Source organism: Podarcis bocagei, assembly GCF_964188305.1.
Source record: "Podarcis bocagei genome assembly, chromosome: 2".
NCBI lineage: Eukaryota > Metazoa > Chordata > Lepidosauria > Squamata > Lacertidae > Podarcis > Podarcis bocagei.
In genome coordinates this window covers 57,726,266-57,745,661 of record NC_138126.1, presented here as the reverse complement: position 1 = coordinate 57,745,661, position 19,396 = coordinate 57,726,266, and the positions used below count along the sequence as shown (strand labels likewise).

General features: G+C 41.7%; 1 protein-coding gene across 1 annotated transcript in view; it reads right to left on the bottom strand.

Annotated features, from left to right (window-relative positions):
- Positions 1–19,396, bottom strand: part of DNAH1 (dynein axonemal heavy chain 1) — a 114,556-nt gene that overhangs the window by 56,380 nt on the left and 38,780 nt on the right. Inside the window, exons 20-30 of the mRNA XM_081185195.1 lie at positions 18,650–18,903; positions 17,914–18,126; positions 12,496–12,660; positions 12,232–12,353; positions 11,742–11,847; positions 10,800–10,979; positions 9,780–9,920; positions 8,650–8,813; positions 7,713–7,826; positions 4,333–4,521; positions 3,573–3,678 (exon numbers count right to left, since the gene is read on the bottom strand). Of these exons, the coding sequence (XP_081041321.1) occupies positions 3,573–3,678; positions 4,333–4,521; positions 7,713–7,826; positions 8,650–8,813; positions 9,780–9,920; positions 10,800–10,979; positions 11,742–11,847; positions 12,232–12,353; positions 12,496–12,660; positions 17,914–18,126; positions 18,650–18,903 (1,754 nt within the window). The remainder of the gene's footprint in view (positions 1–3,572; positions 3,679–4,332; positions 4,522–7,712; positions 7,827–8,649; positions 8,814–9,779; positions 9,921–10,799; positions 10,980–11,741; positions 11,848–12,231; positions 12,354–12,495; positions 12,661–17,913; positions 18,127–18,649; positions 18,904–19,396) is intronic.

The window sequence follows — 19,396 nt, the reverse complement described above, 5'->3', positions numbered from 1 at the left end:
GGAAGGCATATCCTCCAGAAATTAATTCCTCATCATTAATTTGTTTTTTTATATATATATTTATTAGAAATTTAGAAATTACAGAAAAAAGAAAAAAAACAACAAAAAATTCAACAAGACATACATTTCGATACATAAAAAAGGAAAATAAAAAACATAAAACCAATACAACAATACAACAATAAAAAACACACATCCAATACTCCATATCTTTATCTTTCATTTGCTTGTTTCCTCGACCTCCTCACACCTCCCTTTTTGTATTCTAGTTTAGTTAATTGTTTCACCAAATTCTTTCCATCTTTCTCAATTTTTGTTAAGATCTTAACGGTCTAACATATTAATTCACTCAGCAAATCCTTGCTATCTTTCACTGTGTTCTGTCATTCAATTTACCTTAATTTATTTTAACCTTATCTTACCATAAAATACCTTAAAGCTTAAAACTTAATATTTATTTATACATAACTCCTTATATCATTTCTACTAAAGCCAAATAGTTTCATTCCAACATTTTTCCTAATACTCATTAATTTTACACTAATTCTCAAAATAATTTTTTATATTTTTTTAAAACACTTTCTTCCAATCTTCATCCAACGTCTCTTCTTCCTGGTCTCGGGTTATGTCAGTCCTCACTGTCCATTCCATCTAGTCCATCAACCTGGTGCTCTTGTGTCCGAGGCTCTTAAGTCTCTTCCATGCCCCTTCTGCAGATCTTCTTCTTGTTTATACCTGCACTTTACCTTGTCTTCTGTTGATCTTTTTCTTAGTTTCTTTCCTTTCTCATTGAGGAATAGGTCTCGGGGAGACTCCGACCCAAAAATATCTCCATCTCCCCTCAGCAGATCAGCCCATTCCCCACAGTCCCATTCCCCACACTCAGCACTATAGTCCAGAAAGTATTTAAAAGCATGTTTCAAAGACCCTCCAAAATTAAAAGCCCCCACAACTCCAGACCCCCCCCTGGCCCACTCCAGATTTAATCTTCAAGAACAGCGGCTTATGCTCCTGCAGGGCCTCGGGTCTCTCCATTTGTGTTACTTGAGGTTCAACAGCGACCTCCTCCATTATCTTCTGCACTTGCACTTGCCCTGTCAAAACAAGTTCCTGAGTTGGTTCCTGAATAGTTTCTATATGGGTATTCGCCGTTTGTCCAAAGTTTTTGACTGCAACAGTCATCAAATCCATCTTCTCATGCATCTGCTCCAACAAAGCGCTTGTCTTGCAAAAAGCAAGCACCAAAACTTCTTCTAAACACATTTTTATTCAAGGCCAGAGTCTGGTCTCACGATCCTAATCTCGCAGCTGTGAAATCCCCAGATCGACTCCAGCAACAATTTAACAAGCTCCCTCTAGAGGAGACAATTTCTATTTGTATCCATCTTTTGAAAGCAGGTCCAACAAAGGAAAATTACTTTCATTTTTCATATATTTTGTATCTTTTGATCGGAAAAGGCAACATTGGAATCAGCTTGTTTCTCTTTTTTTAACTATCTGTCAAAAGACGTTCCATTCACAGTCAATGAACTTCCCCAAGAATTTCTGTCTCTGACACCCCGTTCCCAGGTTTGAGACGCTGAAAATTTATCTTTCTTTACTCTCTCTCCTGCAGGCTTGAACAATCAAAATTCCCCCCTTTTCTCCTGCTTCCAAGAGGGGTTTTGATGGTTATAACTGAAGGAAATTTAGTCCTTTATATGTGACTTTCCGGACTTTAGCTTGCAAATTTTTGCTTCAGTCTATTTACAAAAAGCGGAAGGCGGACTTCCTGTTTAGAACCTTCCCGCTTCAGTGCCAAATTAAAATGTTTCTTAATCCAATTTTCCGTTTTACTCACGGGTACTTGTGATTGTCCACAGGAAAAAGTCAGCGCTCTCCGGCAACAGCTGTGCGGCTTCACTCCGTAAAAGTAGCAGTCGATTCAAAACACTGCGCCGCTCACCCCACGTCGCTTCGGATCCCCGAAAAAGGGTTTCCCTGCGAGTAGGGGAGGCGCTCCTGGTGTCAGCCGAATCCCACGTTCCCAGGCTTCCTCCGCCTGGGATTTTTAAAGGGTCTCCGCCTTCGCCGCGGCGGCAAGACCCGATTTTCACGGAGCGGGTTCCTCCCGGTCAGAGGAACTCCGCCATTGCCGATGGCGCTAACCCGGAAGTCTCTTCCTCATCATTAATTTGCCAGCTCCCACCCTAGGATAACTAGGGGTAACTTTGGAACATGTCATTTGCTGGTGTCATGGTGCCTATGGTATTGACCTGAAAGGTGTTTCTAAGGAGGCACTAGGACATCACCAAGGCCCACCCTTCACTGGCATTGTTTACATTTCTTATATTATGGATGGCTACTCCTGGTGTCTGGAGTCTGTCATGCTATTAGTTTCTTTCTAGGATGTCTGTTATATGGTCTGGCTGGAAGGGCAAACTATCACTCCAGGGGAGGGGCAGCACAAAAGCCTTTAGGAGCAATGATTTTTTTTTCTGCCTTCAAGTCTTTGTAACCAGTTAGCTATGCCTCTCTGACTATAAATTGCGTAAATAAATAAAAGAAATACAGTAGAACCCACCAGTGGGTTCCATGTTGGAGAGCCTCCACAATTGTCTTGAGGCTTGTCATATGTTCACCTACTTAAACAACAAATTTCTACTTGAACAGCAAAGAAAACAAACACTGGATAATATTTTTATACCAACATACTTAAGGCAGAACTAGAACACCAGCACAGAGATACCTACTCTGTAGCCCACAATCTGAAGAGAACAGCTTACATAACAAGCACCAGAGAATGCAAGTAACGACCCTTCTGAATGTATTGAAACCAGCCAATTAACTTTGAAAAGAAGTTTCTTCAGCTAGGTGAAAACTATTCAAACCTCTGTGTAGTAGCAGGGTTTTGCCATGCTATGAAAACCTGTGCAGCGCCCAAAACTCCTACACCAAACTGCCAGTTAAGTGGCAGAAGGGACTAATAGGAGCCTTGAAAGCTTCCTTTTCTCTTAATTAGGGAAGCAGAATTTTCCAGTTCAATATTCTATTAGAAAAATATTCATATTAAAAAAGGTCTCCAAAGGACTACCTGTCAAAGAAAGTAATAAAAGTAAAATCATCTGACATTTAAAATATGCATTCTATTAAATGATTATGGTACTGCCAATATAAAGGAGGAGAACCCCCTAAATCTGCCAATACGTAGGCAGGAAAAACAACAAGCTTTAAATAGCATCTCAGAAATCACTCAAACCCCCACGAAAAAACAGCCCACTGGGGAGAAAAACTTCAGGAGACAACCAAGAACCACATACACAAGGGAAAAACAACCAAATTATATGCACAAACAAACAATTAAAGGTCAGAAGAGCACCAGCTTGGTCTGCTTCAAGCAAGGGCAGAAAAAATGAAGTGTCACTCTAGAGGAGGGGCAACACGGAAGCCTTTAGGAGTGGTGGCATTTTTTTCTGCCTTCAATGAAGTGGAGCATAATGATATCCCACTTGGTGATTTCCTAGTACCTACTGGAGAAATAAAAGTGTGGTTCAGGAAGCCAAATTCCTTCACTCTTCACTTCCTTAACTTACCCTCTGCTGTTGAGCTTTCTGAATTGTTGTGATTTGCTGGGCAACTACAGACAACACTTCAATGTCAATGCGGTTGAACTCATCGAAGCAAGCCCAGGCTCCAGAACTGAGCATATAAGGAGAAGACAGTATCAGGAACCCAATAGTTACTAGCAAAAAATCAGTTGGTCTTAAAAGGCCTGAAGAGATTATGCCAATCTAGACAGCACTGGGATGGAAAAGTGGGCTGGCAGTGAGGTTGGGGCTGCTACTACCCCAATGCCTTCCAGGCAAGCTGCAGAGATGCTGGTGTTGGGAGAGTAGCTCTGTCTCACCATGCTGGCTGTTACTGGTGGCAAGTTAATCTATGCAAATTGCCTACCATTTAATACCAACCTTCATGTGCAACTATTTTACATGTCCTCTTTGGGACAGTCACAATATGTAAATTGGGCCCAGCTTCCAAAGGTGACTGGACTTTAAACTATGTAAATTAGCACAATCTAAATGTTTATTGGGTTCTCTTTTACTCTATCAAACCAAATATAGTAATACATCTCTACAGAATGCTCAAACAGGCAATATATAGAGATTGCTAGTAGGGAAATAATCACTAGGCTAGCTACTTGTTCTGGGTTCTCATAGACTCACCTCTGCTTGGATGTATTGGATGCAACAATATTCTGATTCATGTATTGTCCACCAAACCAATAATTTTGTGGCCGTGTTATGATCCACCCCCCTGTGTAGCAAATTCATATATGGCATTGTTTTGTAATACCTGGCTAGTCCTTTCAGGAATTTCCCCATTGCCATGAAATCAAGCTGATCAGAGCAATTAAACACAACCGTCTGGATAGCTAAAGCTTTCCCCAGATCTTTAGTTGTCTCTGTTTTGCCTGTTCCAGCTGGTCCTGCAGGAGCGCCCCCAAATTTCAAGTGCAATGCTCCAGTTAGTGTCAAGTAGCATCTATCAGAAAGAATCAAATAATTTTAAGGCTGGAAGGGTTCATCTAGTCAAATGCCACACAATGAAAAAAATATTATTCATTTATAAACATTACCAAGTAGCTCATTATGTTAATATATTAAGAAGAATGCAGTTTATTATCAAATCATAGTATACTATGAGGGAAGATCAGAACACTATGAAAGGGGTGGGCTCACCTTTTTCAGGCAAACCCTCTGGGGCCTACATCTCATGGTGGGCATGCCCAAAGTATAAAAGTGAATGTGACCAATTTTTTTAAAAAAACAACAACAACAAAAGGACAAATATTGGGGATCTTGAGAGAATCACAAAACATTTTGAAAACACAGAAGAGGATCCATGGGAGTGGTCAGTATTTTCTTTAATGTAATATTTAAAAAAATTAATGGGTGAATTTGGGGGAGCCTTTTGGCTCATGATTTGTCTCCTCCAGACAAACTATGAGCTGTAAACCAAGAGCACATATTGGTTACAGGTCTTTGCTTGCCTGGAGAGAAACAAACCACAGCTCTGAGTTCATATGACAAGCTAAGGCAAACCATGACTTTGCCAGAGTAGCAGAGTCACAGTGAGATTGGAGAAGGAACAAAGCAGTCACAATCTCCTCCCTCTCCTCCTGGAAGCCTGTGCATATGTGCTAAGGCATGATCAGGTTTAGTGCTAAATGCAAACTGAGCCACAGACAGCTTTTTAAAACTAACAAACCAAAACTGTAATGAAGAGCAATCTTGTACAGTTTTTTGGCTATGTTGTAAACCAGCCCAATTCAAATGTGTCTTGGGTGTGTGTGTGAAATGTCCTGAAATAAATTGTGACATATGTGTGGTATGTCAGAAGAATGTAATTTATCTGCTTCTCTAAGTTTTGTTTTAAAAACCACATAGGGCCGCAACACTTTAACACTGACTAGGGTTAAAAAGTACACACCCTTTTAAAGATTCAGTTGGCTTTCTTAGGATTGATTGATTGATTGATTGATTGATGCAGGTGCTTTTGGTCTACAGAAAACTGTGGGTTGTTTACAACTAGCTTTTATCCAGAGCAGACCTATATAAATTAATGACCATGACTAACTTAGGTTCATAAATTTCAATGAGTCTATTCTAAATAAAAGTTACAGTACTTGAATACAATCCTGTATATAGCCAGTGGCTGAAAACTGGGAAGATTGTTTACCACCAAGAAGGTGACAGTAAACTAGATGGACTGCATCCTAAGTCTACTTCTCTGTGTGTTCTGCAATAAAAGGTATACCCGGGGTGGATTTCAATACTTCAAAATGACATGCTGCAAGAAAAATATTTTTAAAGGGACTCACTAGGTTTTCTGATCTAAATATGCTTTATGACCTTAATATGATGATCAATAATAGCTAGAACAAGTGAGCTCTGGTTGAAACCTCCTGAGAACAATTATATTAGCACTTCAACACATTCATTTGCTATCCCATCCCTTGCTCTGCTAAAGCATCAATAATCAATAATGGTACTCAAAAGGAATAAGAATTTTTAAAAAGAAGACATAGATCATATGTTATTATTCTCAGAGAGCTGCTTTAACCATACTGTTTAATGATAAATAACCATCATTCAATATTATCCATGGAGGACCACTTGATTAAACTGCTTCTGTTACCATTATTGAGAACTGAACGGCTATATCCTTGTTCAGCCTGCAGAAATGCAATCCATCTTCCATGCATGCAACCGATTACAGTGGTACCTCGGTTTACAAACTTAATCCATTCTGGAAGTCTGTTCTTAAACCGAAACCATTCTTAAACCAAGGCACACTTTCCCTAATGAGACCTCCCGCTGCCAGTGCTTCCACTGTTTGGATTCCATTCTTAGACCAAGGTAAAGTTCGCAAACTGGGTCACTACTTCCAGTTTTGCGGAGTTCGTCAACCTAATCGTTTGTAAACAGGACTGTTCTTAAACCGAGGTACCACTGTACTACACTGTCAACTTTTTTTAAAAAAACCAACAACAACCAACCACATGCATACATGCATTGGTCAACTAAATAAAAAGCTTTTTAAAAGAAAGTTATGCACTTTAAACATAGTTTCTCTAAGACACATGTGGAATCTGTTCCTAAACACTTCACCATATTTGGCATATGCAGACACAAGAGCTGTGTGAATAATATACCGTATTTTTTGCCCTATAGGGCGCACCGGCCCATAGGGCGCACCTAGTTTTCAGGGGGGGAAATCAAGGGAAAAAAATATGACCCCCCCCCACAGTTCTGGGAGCAGCGGACAGGCTGCACGCAGCCTGTGTGCTACTCCAAGACCTTCTCCCTGCTTTTGCGGGAGGTGGCGGAATTCCCCCACCTCCCGCAAAAGCCCACAGGAGCCGTGCGCGACTCCTGCGGGCTTTTCGACCAGGAGGGAGAAGGGACTGAAACGGCCACTGAGTCCCTTCTCCCTCCTTGGGGAAAAGCCCCAAGAGCCCCAAGAATTCCCCCACCTCATAGAAAAGCCTGCAGAAGCCGCGCACCCTTTAAAGAGCGCGCGGCTCCTGTGGGCTTTTCGACCCAGCTTGTGGGGCTGGCGGTGGGGGGAAGCTCTGCTTTCCCCCACTGCCAGCCTCAAAGAGCAGGCTCTCCTGGCTTCAGTGAAAGCAACGCGAAGCCTCCGGAGCGCAGGCTTCGGAGGTTTCGCGTTGCTATCGCTGAAGCCAAGGAGCCTGCATTCGCCCCATAGGACGCACACACATTTCCCCTTCATTTTTGGAGGGGGAAAAGTGCGTCCTATAGGGCGAAAAATACGGTAGATTCTATGTCACCATAGGTCAAGCAGATACACCCTGTGTAGTTTTTGCTGAACAGTCTGTGTCAGAAATACATGCAAAAGTGATTATTGCTCACCCAGACTCTAAGCTAGGCCCAGTTTCCTACTGACTCCATATGTATCTGGTTTTTAGGAGCTTCCATGTTAGGTCTTGGGCTTTGTCTGAGCACACTCTTGCTACCTGGCCTTGCTTGGAGTACTGCAATGTACTCTATGTAGGACTACCTTTGAAGATGACTCAGAAACTACAATTAACCCACAATGCAGATGCTACACTAGCAGAGTTGCCCCTTGATTCAGCTCTCAAAGAGTGATTTATTCATTCAAGATTATGGAGACAAGTTGTTGTTTTTTAGTCTAATAAGTTATGATACCTGTCAGTGAGAGGTGTAATCACCAGGCGCCCACTGTTGCCCAAGTATTCATAGCCATAGATAAATTCAGCGTTCACTGCCCGGATATACAAATCATCTCTTGTCCAGTAGTACCTAATGTTAAAGAAAAGTTAAATGCAAAATGATATAGGAAGAGAACTGCAAGAGCTAACAAAGGGATTCTTATACCATCAGTTTAAACACTGCAGTCCTGTTTATTTGGTTGTATTTTGTTCACGCTAAACAATGCATATTCTTTTATAACGTTGCATGTTCCACCTGCATATTATTGAAAAAGCTCTGGAACTGACTGCCGCTTCACAGGTAAGAGTCACCTTCTGTCGTGTGGGCAGGGCGGTCCCTCCCCTTACCTGGCCAATCCCCTGGCAACACCTCCCCAGACAGGATTGGGGTAGGCGGAGACCTCCGGTATCCAGCTTGGGCAGGATGAAGCCAGCTTGAACTACCAGGAGCTGCACTGGGATCTGAGGGGCTGCACGTGACCATGCAAAAGGCGCCCCCCCATTTTATGTGGGGAGCGGTCATTATTGAAAAACTGGACATTTAATGAGTAATGTTAGTGTATGCAGAAAATAATGTTATCTATGCAGAAAAAACAGTAGATTTAACAGAAATTTCCCACAGCCACAAAAAAGGTTAAGTGCAAAACACCTTTCAGCAACTAGCAAAAAGCACAAGAGAAGAAAGATAAATGTGAATTTGTTTTGGAAGGGAGTGTTGTTGGGTTGGAATAACCCCTAAGTAGAATGATACAATAATAGTCAGACGATCCTTTTCAGACCTTTGTGATTATTCTTTCTCTAAGGCTGTGTGCTTCAGGGTGCCCTGCCTAGTTCATGTACCTCACAGTAGCTGAAGACAGGGATCTGTCTCACTACCCAAAAACAGCGATAACAGATTCTAGGAAATGTCTCACCTGAGCTGGGAAATCCACTCGAAATCATTCTCACTGCTGACATTCTCCTCAACAAGTCTAGCTGCCACATCCTTGGCATGAACTTCAATCACAATGAGAGCTGATAACACTCCCCGCTGCATCCGAGACAGCTTCCCTCGCACAAGTGCTACTAGGTCGCTCAGCTGTGCAAGGAAAGCATAACAAGTCAGGCCATGCCTTGGAGAAATATCTCGTATCTACTTGGCATTCTATAGTTAGCAATGTACTGAAGTGTGTAAGAAAACTGGAGAAAAAGAAAAGCCACTTCTCCGCCTTCCTCACAAGTTACATTTTGTGAAGGGAGGAGAAGAAACAGTACCACTCTATTCTGCCTTGGTCAGACCCCACTTGGAGTACTGTGTCTAGTTCTGAGTGCCACAATTTAAGAAGGTTATTGACAAGCGGGAACATGTGCTGAGGAAGGCAACCAAAGTGATCAAGTGTCTGGAAACCAAGTCTGATGAGGAATGGTTGAGGGAGTTGGGTACGTTTAGCCTGCTAATGAGGAGACTGAGAGGAGGTATGGTGGCCATCTTCAAATATCTGAAGGGCTGCCACAAGCTTGTTTTCTTGTGCTCCAGAGGGGAGGACCCGAACCAATGGGTTCAAGTTACAAGAAGGGAGATTTTGACTAAACACCAGGAAGGACTTTCTGGCAGTAAGAGCTGTTCAGCAACAGACTCCCATGAGAAGCATTGGACTCTCCTTCCTCGAAGGTTTTTAAGCAGAGATTGGATGGCCATCTGTTATGGCTGCTTTAGTTGAGATTCCTGCATTGCAGGAGGTTGGACTAGAATGAATCTCAGGGTCCCTTCCAACCCTACAATTCTGTGATAGCAGTGAAGCAAGGGCTGGTGGGCACTGTCTTGATCTTCGTCTTTATGATCTCATCTTTTTTATGATCTCTTGGGGGGGGGGCGAAGCTAATGCATAGGACAAGTTTCTGGCCCACCCACCACTGACATGCAACCCCTGGAAGGTTCCCCACAAAGAAATGTTGCCATCAGGCTGAAAAAGGGTCCCCAGCCTTGGCCAACTAGGTGATATAAAAAGAAGGGTTTCAGTGCAGAAGCAACTGAGTAAGTTACACAATGAAGTGACATTTTTACCTGAGCACTTAGCTGTGGAAACAACCTGGTGGCCAAATCTCCAGCTTCCAGGGCCTCTGACACTTCTTTTGTCCAGAACGTCTGACATCCAGCAATGGTCACCTGGCCTGGCCAATCTAAGACCCATGTAGTCCGTGGTGTCTTTATTAAAAACATATGGCCTTAATATTAAATACAATGGAGAATCCCCCCCCCCCCGTTTCATCACTGTTTTAAGCATAGTAGCTGCTTCTGACCAAAGTTCCAGCCCTAGATCACCCTGTCCTACTCTATGCCCTGCTATACCCTCTGAGCTCGGCTATGCTGCTTTTTGAGTTTTTCCATATGTGAGCCAAGGTAAGACAAAAGACACCATCAACCATGGAATTCTCTTTAGCAGAAGCTTCCCAAATCCTGGCACCTCTTTTTCCAGAAAAAAAGCCCTGGCCTTACATATTCCATTGTTTCCAAAATATTGTCACCAGGTTTAAAAAATCCAATGCGTAAGTTAGGGTACAGACTGCCTACTGTGCCAATTATTTGGCTTACAGGCAACAACCGATGAACATGAGTCCGATTGATGTGCGATCGCACATGTGCTCACAGCGTTGAACCTGGAAATGACCCGAAAAGGTCACTAAAAGGGCAGAACGGGGGTGGAACAGGGGCAGGGCAGAACAGAACAGGGGGCACTTATATGCACTCCGCCACCACATGGGGGCATGGAACAGAACCCCCACACAAAATGGTTGTTGACTGCACTTCTGCAATCCCTATCAGGATAATGCATTCCAAGAATAATCTAGATGATGAAAGAATGGTGATCCCAAAGTAGACTACAAGACACAAGTAGGAATGCAGTTATATGCACCATTAAGATCCAAGCATACAGATGGAAAACCAGAGGATTATTAGAAATATATTTCAAACATCCGTCAGCAGAGATTGCTGTCCATTGGTTTTTAAGATGAAGCATCCCAAACCTACAAACAAGTTCCATTTCTTAAGTGAAATTTACATAGTTCTATGCAAGACACTTACCTTTGGATAAACCTTGATGGACCTTTCAATGTTGTCCCGCACACTGGCCCTCATGATCCTCTCAACTTCCAGCAACCAGTCTTCCACATTGCCAGTAGGATAAATGGGAGAGAAAAGTTTTACTTCTTCCCCTTCTGCAGAATACATGTGTGTAATTTGGAGATCTTCCTGAAAGTGCAGCTAGTGAGAGGAAGCACAGCATGAGAAGCCAAGTAGGAGAACTACCCTCCATCCCCTACTTTGCACAAGGCTGTAGATTCACTGTTGTGTGGGATTAAAAGCATATATATATATATATTACAGTCAACTTCACTACCCTAAATTCAAACCCCTTGAAGCTCACTCTGCAAATGTTCATTAACTTACTAGATGTTGATTCATATACAAAGGCATATATTTCAACATATAAGCACTTTGCTAGTTAAAGGTGCTGGATTAAAAGGTCACATAAGTATTCTCTACATCTACCAGGAAGAGACGACGCAGTATGGTAATATGCCTCCTTATTAATCTCATTCAGCCTGAAAAAGAAGGGGCATAGGTACCAAAAAGAAGAGACTGGCACAGAACTGGGTATGTTTTAAGCCTTCTAAAATCAGTGGGCAAACTCAAAACAAACTACATTGCTACACCTTTGTTTGTGTAATTCAGTTTGTGGTCTCCTCTGAGATGGGCACCTAGTTTGCAACCTGTGGTGATTGCATGGCTATTATCCACTGAGAAAACTCTCTCTCTCCTCTCTCTCTCTCTCTCTCTCTCTCACACACACACACACACAGAGCAAACTGAAGCATGCAGACTTGTAACTGACTTCTTTCATGTATCTAGCTAAATACCAGCTGTTGCTATAATCATGCTAGCATAGCAGAACCTGTTCGCTCCCTTCCTCCCTGACTCTTCACAGTATAAGCAGGACCCCCAAAGTGGACGGCTTTTATTTACCCGAGCAATATTCTCAAAACACTTGCGGAGATGAGGCTGCACAGCTGTGGGGTCTTTGGTCTGAGATAGTATTTCTAACAGCTCATCATCAGAAAGGAAGTAAAATCTGCAAAGAAAGAAGACTGGTGTTTTGTTCCGGGTTTCTAGCTTTTCTGCCAATGAAAGCACTCCAAGATTAAATGCTGAAAATGATATTTAAAACTTTGACCATAATCCTAAAACACTTACTTCAGAGTAAAATCACTTTGCTAGTGGCTGGTATTGGGTGACTGAGGCCATTTTCTCCCTGAAAGAACCTGGGTGCACCAGACCCTCAAAAACACACACCATAGGGTCCATATTCTCCCCCTGGACATTTCCTGAATTCTAACATATGGATTTTATCAAATGCAAGTCCTACTCAGAGTGGATCTGCAGAAATTAATGGCTCCAAGACCTGTTGTCCCTTTGCTGCATACTGTTGAAGTTCAGCCTCAGGTAACAGAATTACCTTGGGAAAGCTCCTCTCTTGGTCTCCAAGTATTCACTTAGACCTTTCTGCACCAGGTCAAGAAGCTTATTACATTCCCGCAGCTTTTCCAGCAGCCTGGGATCAGGACACACATTAATCACCTGGGAACAGCATGACCAACAACTGTTAATTCTGCTGGCACCTGAATAGATGAGTTGCAGGAACATACAGAAGCAAAGATGAGCAACTTTTAAAAATGTAATAGACTCTGTGTTTTGTAGCCAAGCATTGACATAACCTCACCTCTCTGTTCTCATCAGCATTTTTCATGATTTTTTTCCATGACCTCTCCATAGTTTGGTAGCGCTTGCTTTCCACTGGCAATTGTCTGTTGATGTCTTCCGAGCTGAAAATGGGCTCTAAATACAACCAGGAACGCTGGCATGTCAGCCATTCTTCCAAGACATCCTGACAGGAATGCATGCACATCAGGAAAAGCACACCAATAGGCACACCAATACATATTTACTCAGATTTAATTCCCACTGAATTAAATTGAACTGACTCCCAAGTAAATAAGTATAGGGCAGGCACCCCCAAACTCGGCCCTCCAGATGTTTTGGGACTACAACTCCCATCATCCCTAGCTAACAGGACCAGTGGTCAGGGATGATGGGATTTGTAGTCCCAAAACATCTGGAGGGCTGAGTTTGGGGGTGCCTGGTATAGGATTACCACCTAAAAGAATTGGTTCCATCTGGGCTCAAATTGAAGATCTCTAGGGGAAGAGTCTACAAATTATACATGTTAATATTACAAATATTAGAGTAGCTGGATTTTCTTTGCAGTCTGAAGTATTCAAGCTATTGCCTGCTCCATTGGTATCACAGTAAATGTCCTAATATGAAAAAGAAAGAAAACTGCAACTCTCCAGAATGATCCTTGGGCAGATTCAAGTCTAGTTGAGGCCAATCAGGCCTCAGTTACACAGGGGTTAACTCTAGATGATCTCAGTGATTGAGCTGGGATATAAGGGCTCAGATGGTCCTTATGGTATCTTGAGCCAAAGTTGTTCAGGGCTTTGCAGATCAACGCAACAGCCTTGAACCTAGTCCAGTAGCATATGGGCAGCCAGTACAGAGGTGTCACATGCTGTTGGCTATCTGCCTCCATCAGTAGTTTAGCTCCTGCATTCTACACAAGCTAGAGCTTCCAGACCAGGCTCAAGAGCAGCCTCACATAGAGGGCATTGTTGTAATCCACTCTCAAGGTTACCAGAGCATGCACTACAGGGGCCGAGTTATCTCACTTCAGCTGTTGCTGGTCTACCAGATGAAGCTAGTAAAAGGCACTCATAGCCGCAGGTTACTTGGGCCTCTAATGAGAAAGATGCATCCAGATGTACCTCCACACTACATTTTGGCTCCTTTAGAGGGAGTGCAGCTTCACCCAGAACAGGCAAGTAGCCTATATTCTGGACACAGGAACCACCATCCACACAAAAACTCCGTCTTCCCAGGGTTTAAACTCAGTTTTATTGGGTCTCATCCAGTCCACCACTGCATTAAGGCAACAATCTAGCACTTGCACAGCCTCTCCCGATTCAAATATCATGGAGATGTGGAGCTGCATGCCCTCAGAGTACTGATGGCACCATTCTCCATAACACCTAAGGACCACTCCCAACAGCTTCATATTGATAAGCATCAATGTAAAATCTATTTAGCATTGGAGACAGAATTGTGCCTGACGGGGGGCATGAGAGGAGAGGAGGGAAGCCCCATTGTGCTAGCCATTGTGTTAGTTGAATCCAGCCCATTATATTCAAAGAGACTATATTCAAAGAGACTTTCACCCTAGTGAGTGTGTTTAAGACAGATACAACTGGTCTGGTGTATTAGTAAACGTCTCTTCCAGAAACTCAGTGGTAATGCATACACTGCAAAGCCATACAGGGAAGGAGTCATATTTTGGTGTTAAGCATTTTTTCAGATACATATCATGCAAGAAGAAAGCTGAGTTGCATATTCAACTTACAACATTTACATAAAATATTTGGAATGTAATCCAAATATTTACAACAGAGCACGGCAAAACATAAAAAGATGCAAAAACCAATGGAAGGTGCAATTTAGCTCCATTTTGTGTGTGTGCCAAGTATTCGAACAATAACTGCAACATGTCCACTCATGATGATAGTACTTTCAACAGCTGACAACAAATATCAAAAGTTGTAGCTATAATAAAGGGATTTTGGCTACAATTCTTTTGCAGCACTTTTGCTGTTTAAATCCCACTGAAGCCAAGATGTTGTTAAATTCTTATACACTATAATACTAGTAAGAAGCTACATGACAGTACTCAGGTCCTTTTTCTACAAGAAATACTACTGGACTTTTAAAATGAGCTTATGTATTTACTTTCGTGGGAATAACATTAAAACAGCAATGTTAATATGATGGTTTGAGATCTCCTAGTGACAAATAGAATCCATGAGATGTGTTGCTTAATAATTGCCAGTTTGAAAGAAGGCTTTCTATGGTGATAGGGGTATCTTTTCCCAGAAGTGATAGGCAATGCTAACTCAGCCATTCCAGATAACAAAATGTACTCAAGCATCAGAACCTACTAGAGAATGGGTTGCTCCATGCAAGGATCATCGTGCATAAAAACCAGAATCATGATGATGGTCACACAATTCAAGCATCAATAAATAAGGCTAGGTTGGTTATGGTTATTATGAATTAGTTGCCCTTTATTAAACATACAGAATTTCTGCTACATTTTGGGAGATATGGGAAACTTCTTTGGAAAAATGATAGTTTACATAATTTTTAACTTCATGAGTTTTGGTGATGATAAAAATGATCATGGATTTGTATTGATTCTTCCTATAAATAGCACAATGACAGTGGAAAAAATAATTTGAGTTGTATCATTTAGATGAAAGTGAAAAAATGAGCCTCAACTGCAAAAACTGAATTAAGCAATCAATTTAGATCGGGGGCTACTGCCATAGATCCTTTCTCATTGTTTTTATGAATCTTACTTCTATCATGAATATAAAATTCAAGAAAATCTTAATTTTGAACTCTCGATCTAAGGGATGCATTTCATTGCCACAGTTCATACATTTAGGGAATGAATCGGCTGCCCAGTTCTGAGGCCTGCTTGAGCTGAGCCCCTGCTCCTGTGATTTCTCTCCCTCAGGTGGAGGAGAAATCATGCAAGGAATCCAGTCCATATGTTACATCATCTATGTGGCTGCACAGGAATTTTTTAGGGTTAACTCACAGGAACTGAATTCCAGCACCTCTTAGGTGGATGGCATTGCCATTGTAAGAGAATGGGGGAGGTGTTCATGCTGAGTTCCAGGACCTCTTTTTCTATAAAAAATAGCACTGTGGTTGCAGGAAACAGGGCACTCTGCATGGAGAAATTTTGCATGTATGAACTGGGGCACAGTGCTGAACAGTTAGTAAGGCCCCAGACAAACAGAAGCCCTTTAAATAATGTCCTTAGCTGAGAAAACAATGGCTATTCCTTGAACACATAGCAAGGAATGAGTCACATTTGGTTAACTAGACTAATGGATCACCCACATATCCCTTTAAAACCCTCAAGAGGAGGGGGTCGTTTGGTAGAGAAAACAACAACAAGTAGGCACTGTTTTTGAATGTGCCAAGTGTCCCTTCTTAGGAGCCACGCAAAACTGTGAGCCAATTTATGCTTGCTTTTCACACTCCCAGTGAAATTAGCATTTATTATTCAGGGAGAATAACACTTCTCAATTTGGGCTAAATGTGGAACAGTTAGGCTCCAGAAGTCCGATCCGGCTCACATTAAATTAGTTAATGGTCCGAGTGATAGAATGTTCTCTATGAACAGCTGAAGTAATTGCTTGCAGAACGTCCTGGTGTTTGTTTATTTTAAAAACATTTTTTGAAGTGTTGTGGCTTAGCCAGATTCAAAACACCACTTCCTAGACACCTGATTAAAGATGTTCTGCGCTCTTCCAGTCTCATTGGTACTGGCAGGCATACAATCTCTCTCAGAGACAGGCTGGAGGTTCAGAAATTACTTTGCTCTCTGCTCTTCAGATTTCGTGGGCAGACAGGTGTGTAATGAAGTGTCTTCTTCAAAGCAGGCAGCACTGAGACTTGTGTGGACGGTCAAGAAGCCATACAGAAATATAAATGTGTGCCGAAGCTTTCTGAGACTGAGGTGAAGGGCATCTGAGTCCTAAACATTCATAGTAGTGTATCTCTGCCTTCAACCCCAATATGATGGATATACAACTTAACCCCTTTGCCTCTTATCCTGTTGCCCATTCTTCTTGTAGCAATGAATCGCTGTAGCAGTTTTAGTAAACTGAGGATGGTTTATATGTCCCTTCATAGTCTCCATTTTCTCCATTTTCTGTCCCCCTAATATGCCTTAACTACCAAGATAGAAACATTTTATTACAATGCCTGAAATTACTACTCTGTGGGGAGGTTTTTCTTCTTCAGTAAAAAAAATCTCAATGCCTTCACATGTGGAAATCCCATATCAGTAAAAGGAGTAAAAAAGAAGGGAAGGCCAGGCACAATTCCACATCCAAATCCACACACAGCGCACACATGATCACATCAGAGCAAGCTTGTCACCTGATTCCTTACAGCCTTGGGTTCCATCCCTTTCTCATCCCGAGGCAATCAGAACATACTCTGCAGACTCTGGTTCAAGCGCATAAGGATGGCTAATGCCCATTAATAAAGCAAAAGAATGATAACATAAAAGCACATGTTCTGCTTTGTCAAAACACTTCACCAATAAAAGTACTGTACTATTATTACCTGTTCATTGCAAAAGACCTGCTTGCTTCCATCAGTAACCAAAAGACTTATTTAAGATATTTGAGTGTAAGATCTGCCATCAAATTGCCGTTAAGTGCGGGTGTGTGCACACAATTTAAAGCACATTAGGGATGGATGGGAGGAAGGTGCTTCTCTCCCCGCCCCCAAACCAGAATGAGTTCAAAGATGAAACTACACCAGCAAAATTCTTATAATTGTGTGTGTGAGTGCAGCATGGAGGGTAGGTGGAAGAGAGGCGCTGAACCCTCCTGCTTCTTCACTTTTACACCTGAAATGGGTTTTAAACCCTTTCATCTGGTTATGTCTTATCTTGAAGCCTCAGTGGAACAAAAGGAAACTCTGAAAGCCATTAAAGGGTGGCATTCATTTGAACATGTCTTTGGGCCAGAACTACAGTTCTCTGACGTACAGCTCCACCACCATTATGTCTAGTTTGGCCCTAATCTACTCATATGCCTAATGGTGAGACCTAGCAATTACCAGTAACACCTTACAAAATCAGGCTCTTCAGGGTGAACCTGGTCAATAGAGTGATTAAATATGCAAGGGCATAATTTGTTGTTTATAAAAAAAAGTACCAAATTTTCACAGGATGAAAAATTCTCTTTAAATTACTGAAAGAAGTGAAGCATTGTGGCTATCCAGTCTCATTAAAGTCAGAATCTGATCCAAAGCTCTGTGTAAACTATAAACTGTACACAGAGCTCCCATGTCAACAGGGTCTGATCTCCGAGCATGTATTGGAGGTATATATACAAAATTGTCCTCAGCCTATTATCATTCTCACAGCTAAACTGGAGTATCCCCTCTGTTATATCAGATTCCACTTTCAAGCGCACAAAAGAATCTAGAAAATTATTACCTGCGTCATCTTTAGCTTATTTTCCCAAGTGTTGATCCTTTCCTCAAATGGCTTCTTAAATGGCGAGAAGGACATGCTTTGAGTCATAACAATGTGGTCATCCAGCAGCTGAGAAGCTTCATCAGGACTCTTCAGAATAAATGTTTCTGTTTCTTTATAGGGAACTACATTGAAGAGGATGTATTCCCATTCGTGCTCCATCTTATCCAAGGCCTGGGAAATGAGAAGCAATAAATCTTTAGTCCATATTGAACAGACTTTGCAAAACACTTGTTACCTTAAAGTGGCAACTAGTGAAAAGTTAATGGAGGTTAATGATCATGGTAACAGACTGAGGCTAGCTATGGAGAGAACAAACAAAGGACGTGGAAATTACTTTCCATCAGAAAACTCGTTTGGGATAATACACAGACAGACAGGTATAGGAGTAATTGCCAACGAGTTCCTTCCAAGCTCAAGTTATCTAGCATTCTCCAGATCTCCCATACATTCCAAACATCATGCCAAATTAAGAAGTACCTATTTTGCTAGCACATTCAGAAAGTCTACCTATTTTTTAAAAAAACATTATTTTTAGCTGACTAGTGCTTTTGTTAGACATTTTCAGAAATATTTAGGGCAAATGTTAAAATCCCTGGATATGAGGAACAATCAGAAGATAAGCATTCATCTACAGAAAACACTGCAGCATAAAGGATGACACCGCAAGGAAGGTCAGACAGAATGGTCTCCTTACATGCTCAATTGAGTATTCCTTCCCTGCAATCTCAGCTATTTTGGCTATGATCTCGATGTGATCCTGAAGCTTCATCTCCAGACAGCGTGCAAACGTCAAATTGGCCTTCGGCCTCACATTGATTTTGATCTCTTCAGAAAGCATCTCCCAATGACGGTTGCGCATACCAGGATTGCGTAGACCTTGAATCAGGGGTATGTATGGTCTGAATTCCTCAATCTTGCCACGGATTTCCACTGCAACTTCCTGGCATGCTTAACAAAATATAAATAAATGTACCATCAATCAACAGTTCTAAGGTTACATAATATAGTGCAAATCAGAAACACTGTGTGATATCAGAACAGACTCATTGAAATAAACAGATGTAAGTTACTTAAGTCCACTTGTTTCAATGGGTCTGCTCTGACTATGACAAACATATCAGCCATTGTGTGCAGAAACACAAGACTAAATTGTTTGCTTTAGGGAAAGGGTACTGGGCAACACAATGTTACACTATCCAAAGGCGGATGTATGTTGCCCATAATTTGATCCTTATTTGCACGTTTGAATCAATACCATAATATTTTCTTTAATACATGTATTTGCTCCCTTTTAAGTTATAGGAAAGGTACAAGCTCTGCAAAGAATAGGAGATAATGGTTTGTAGTCAACATTTGTCAGAGCAAGCATTCATGTTTACCCAATCTCCCCTCTCCTCCCCCTACATGCTGTTCTGGGGGTTCTCCCGACATTCCAGATTTG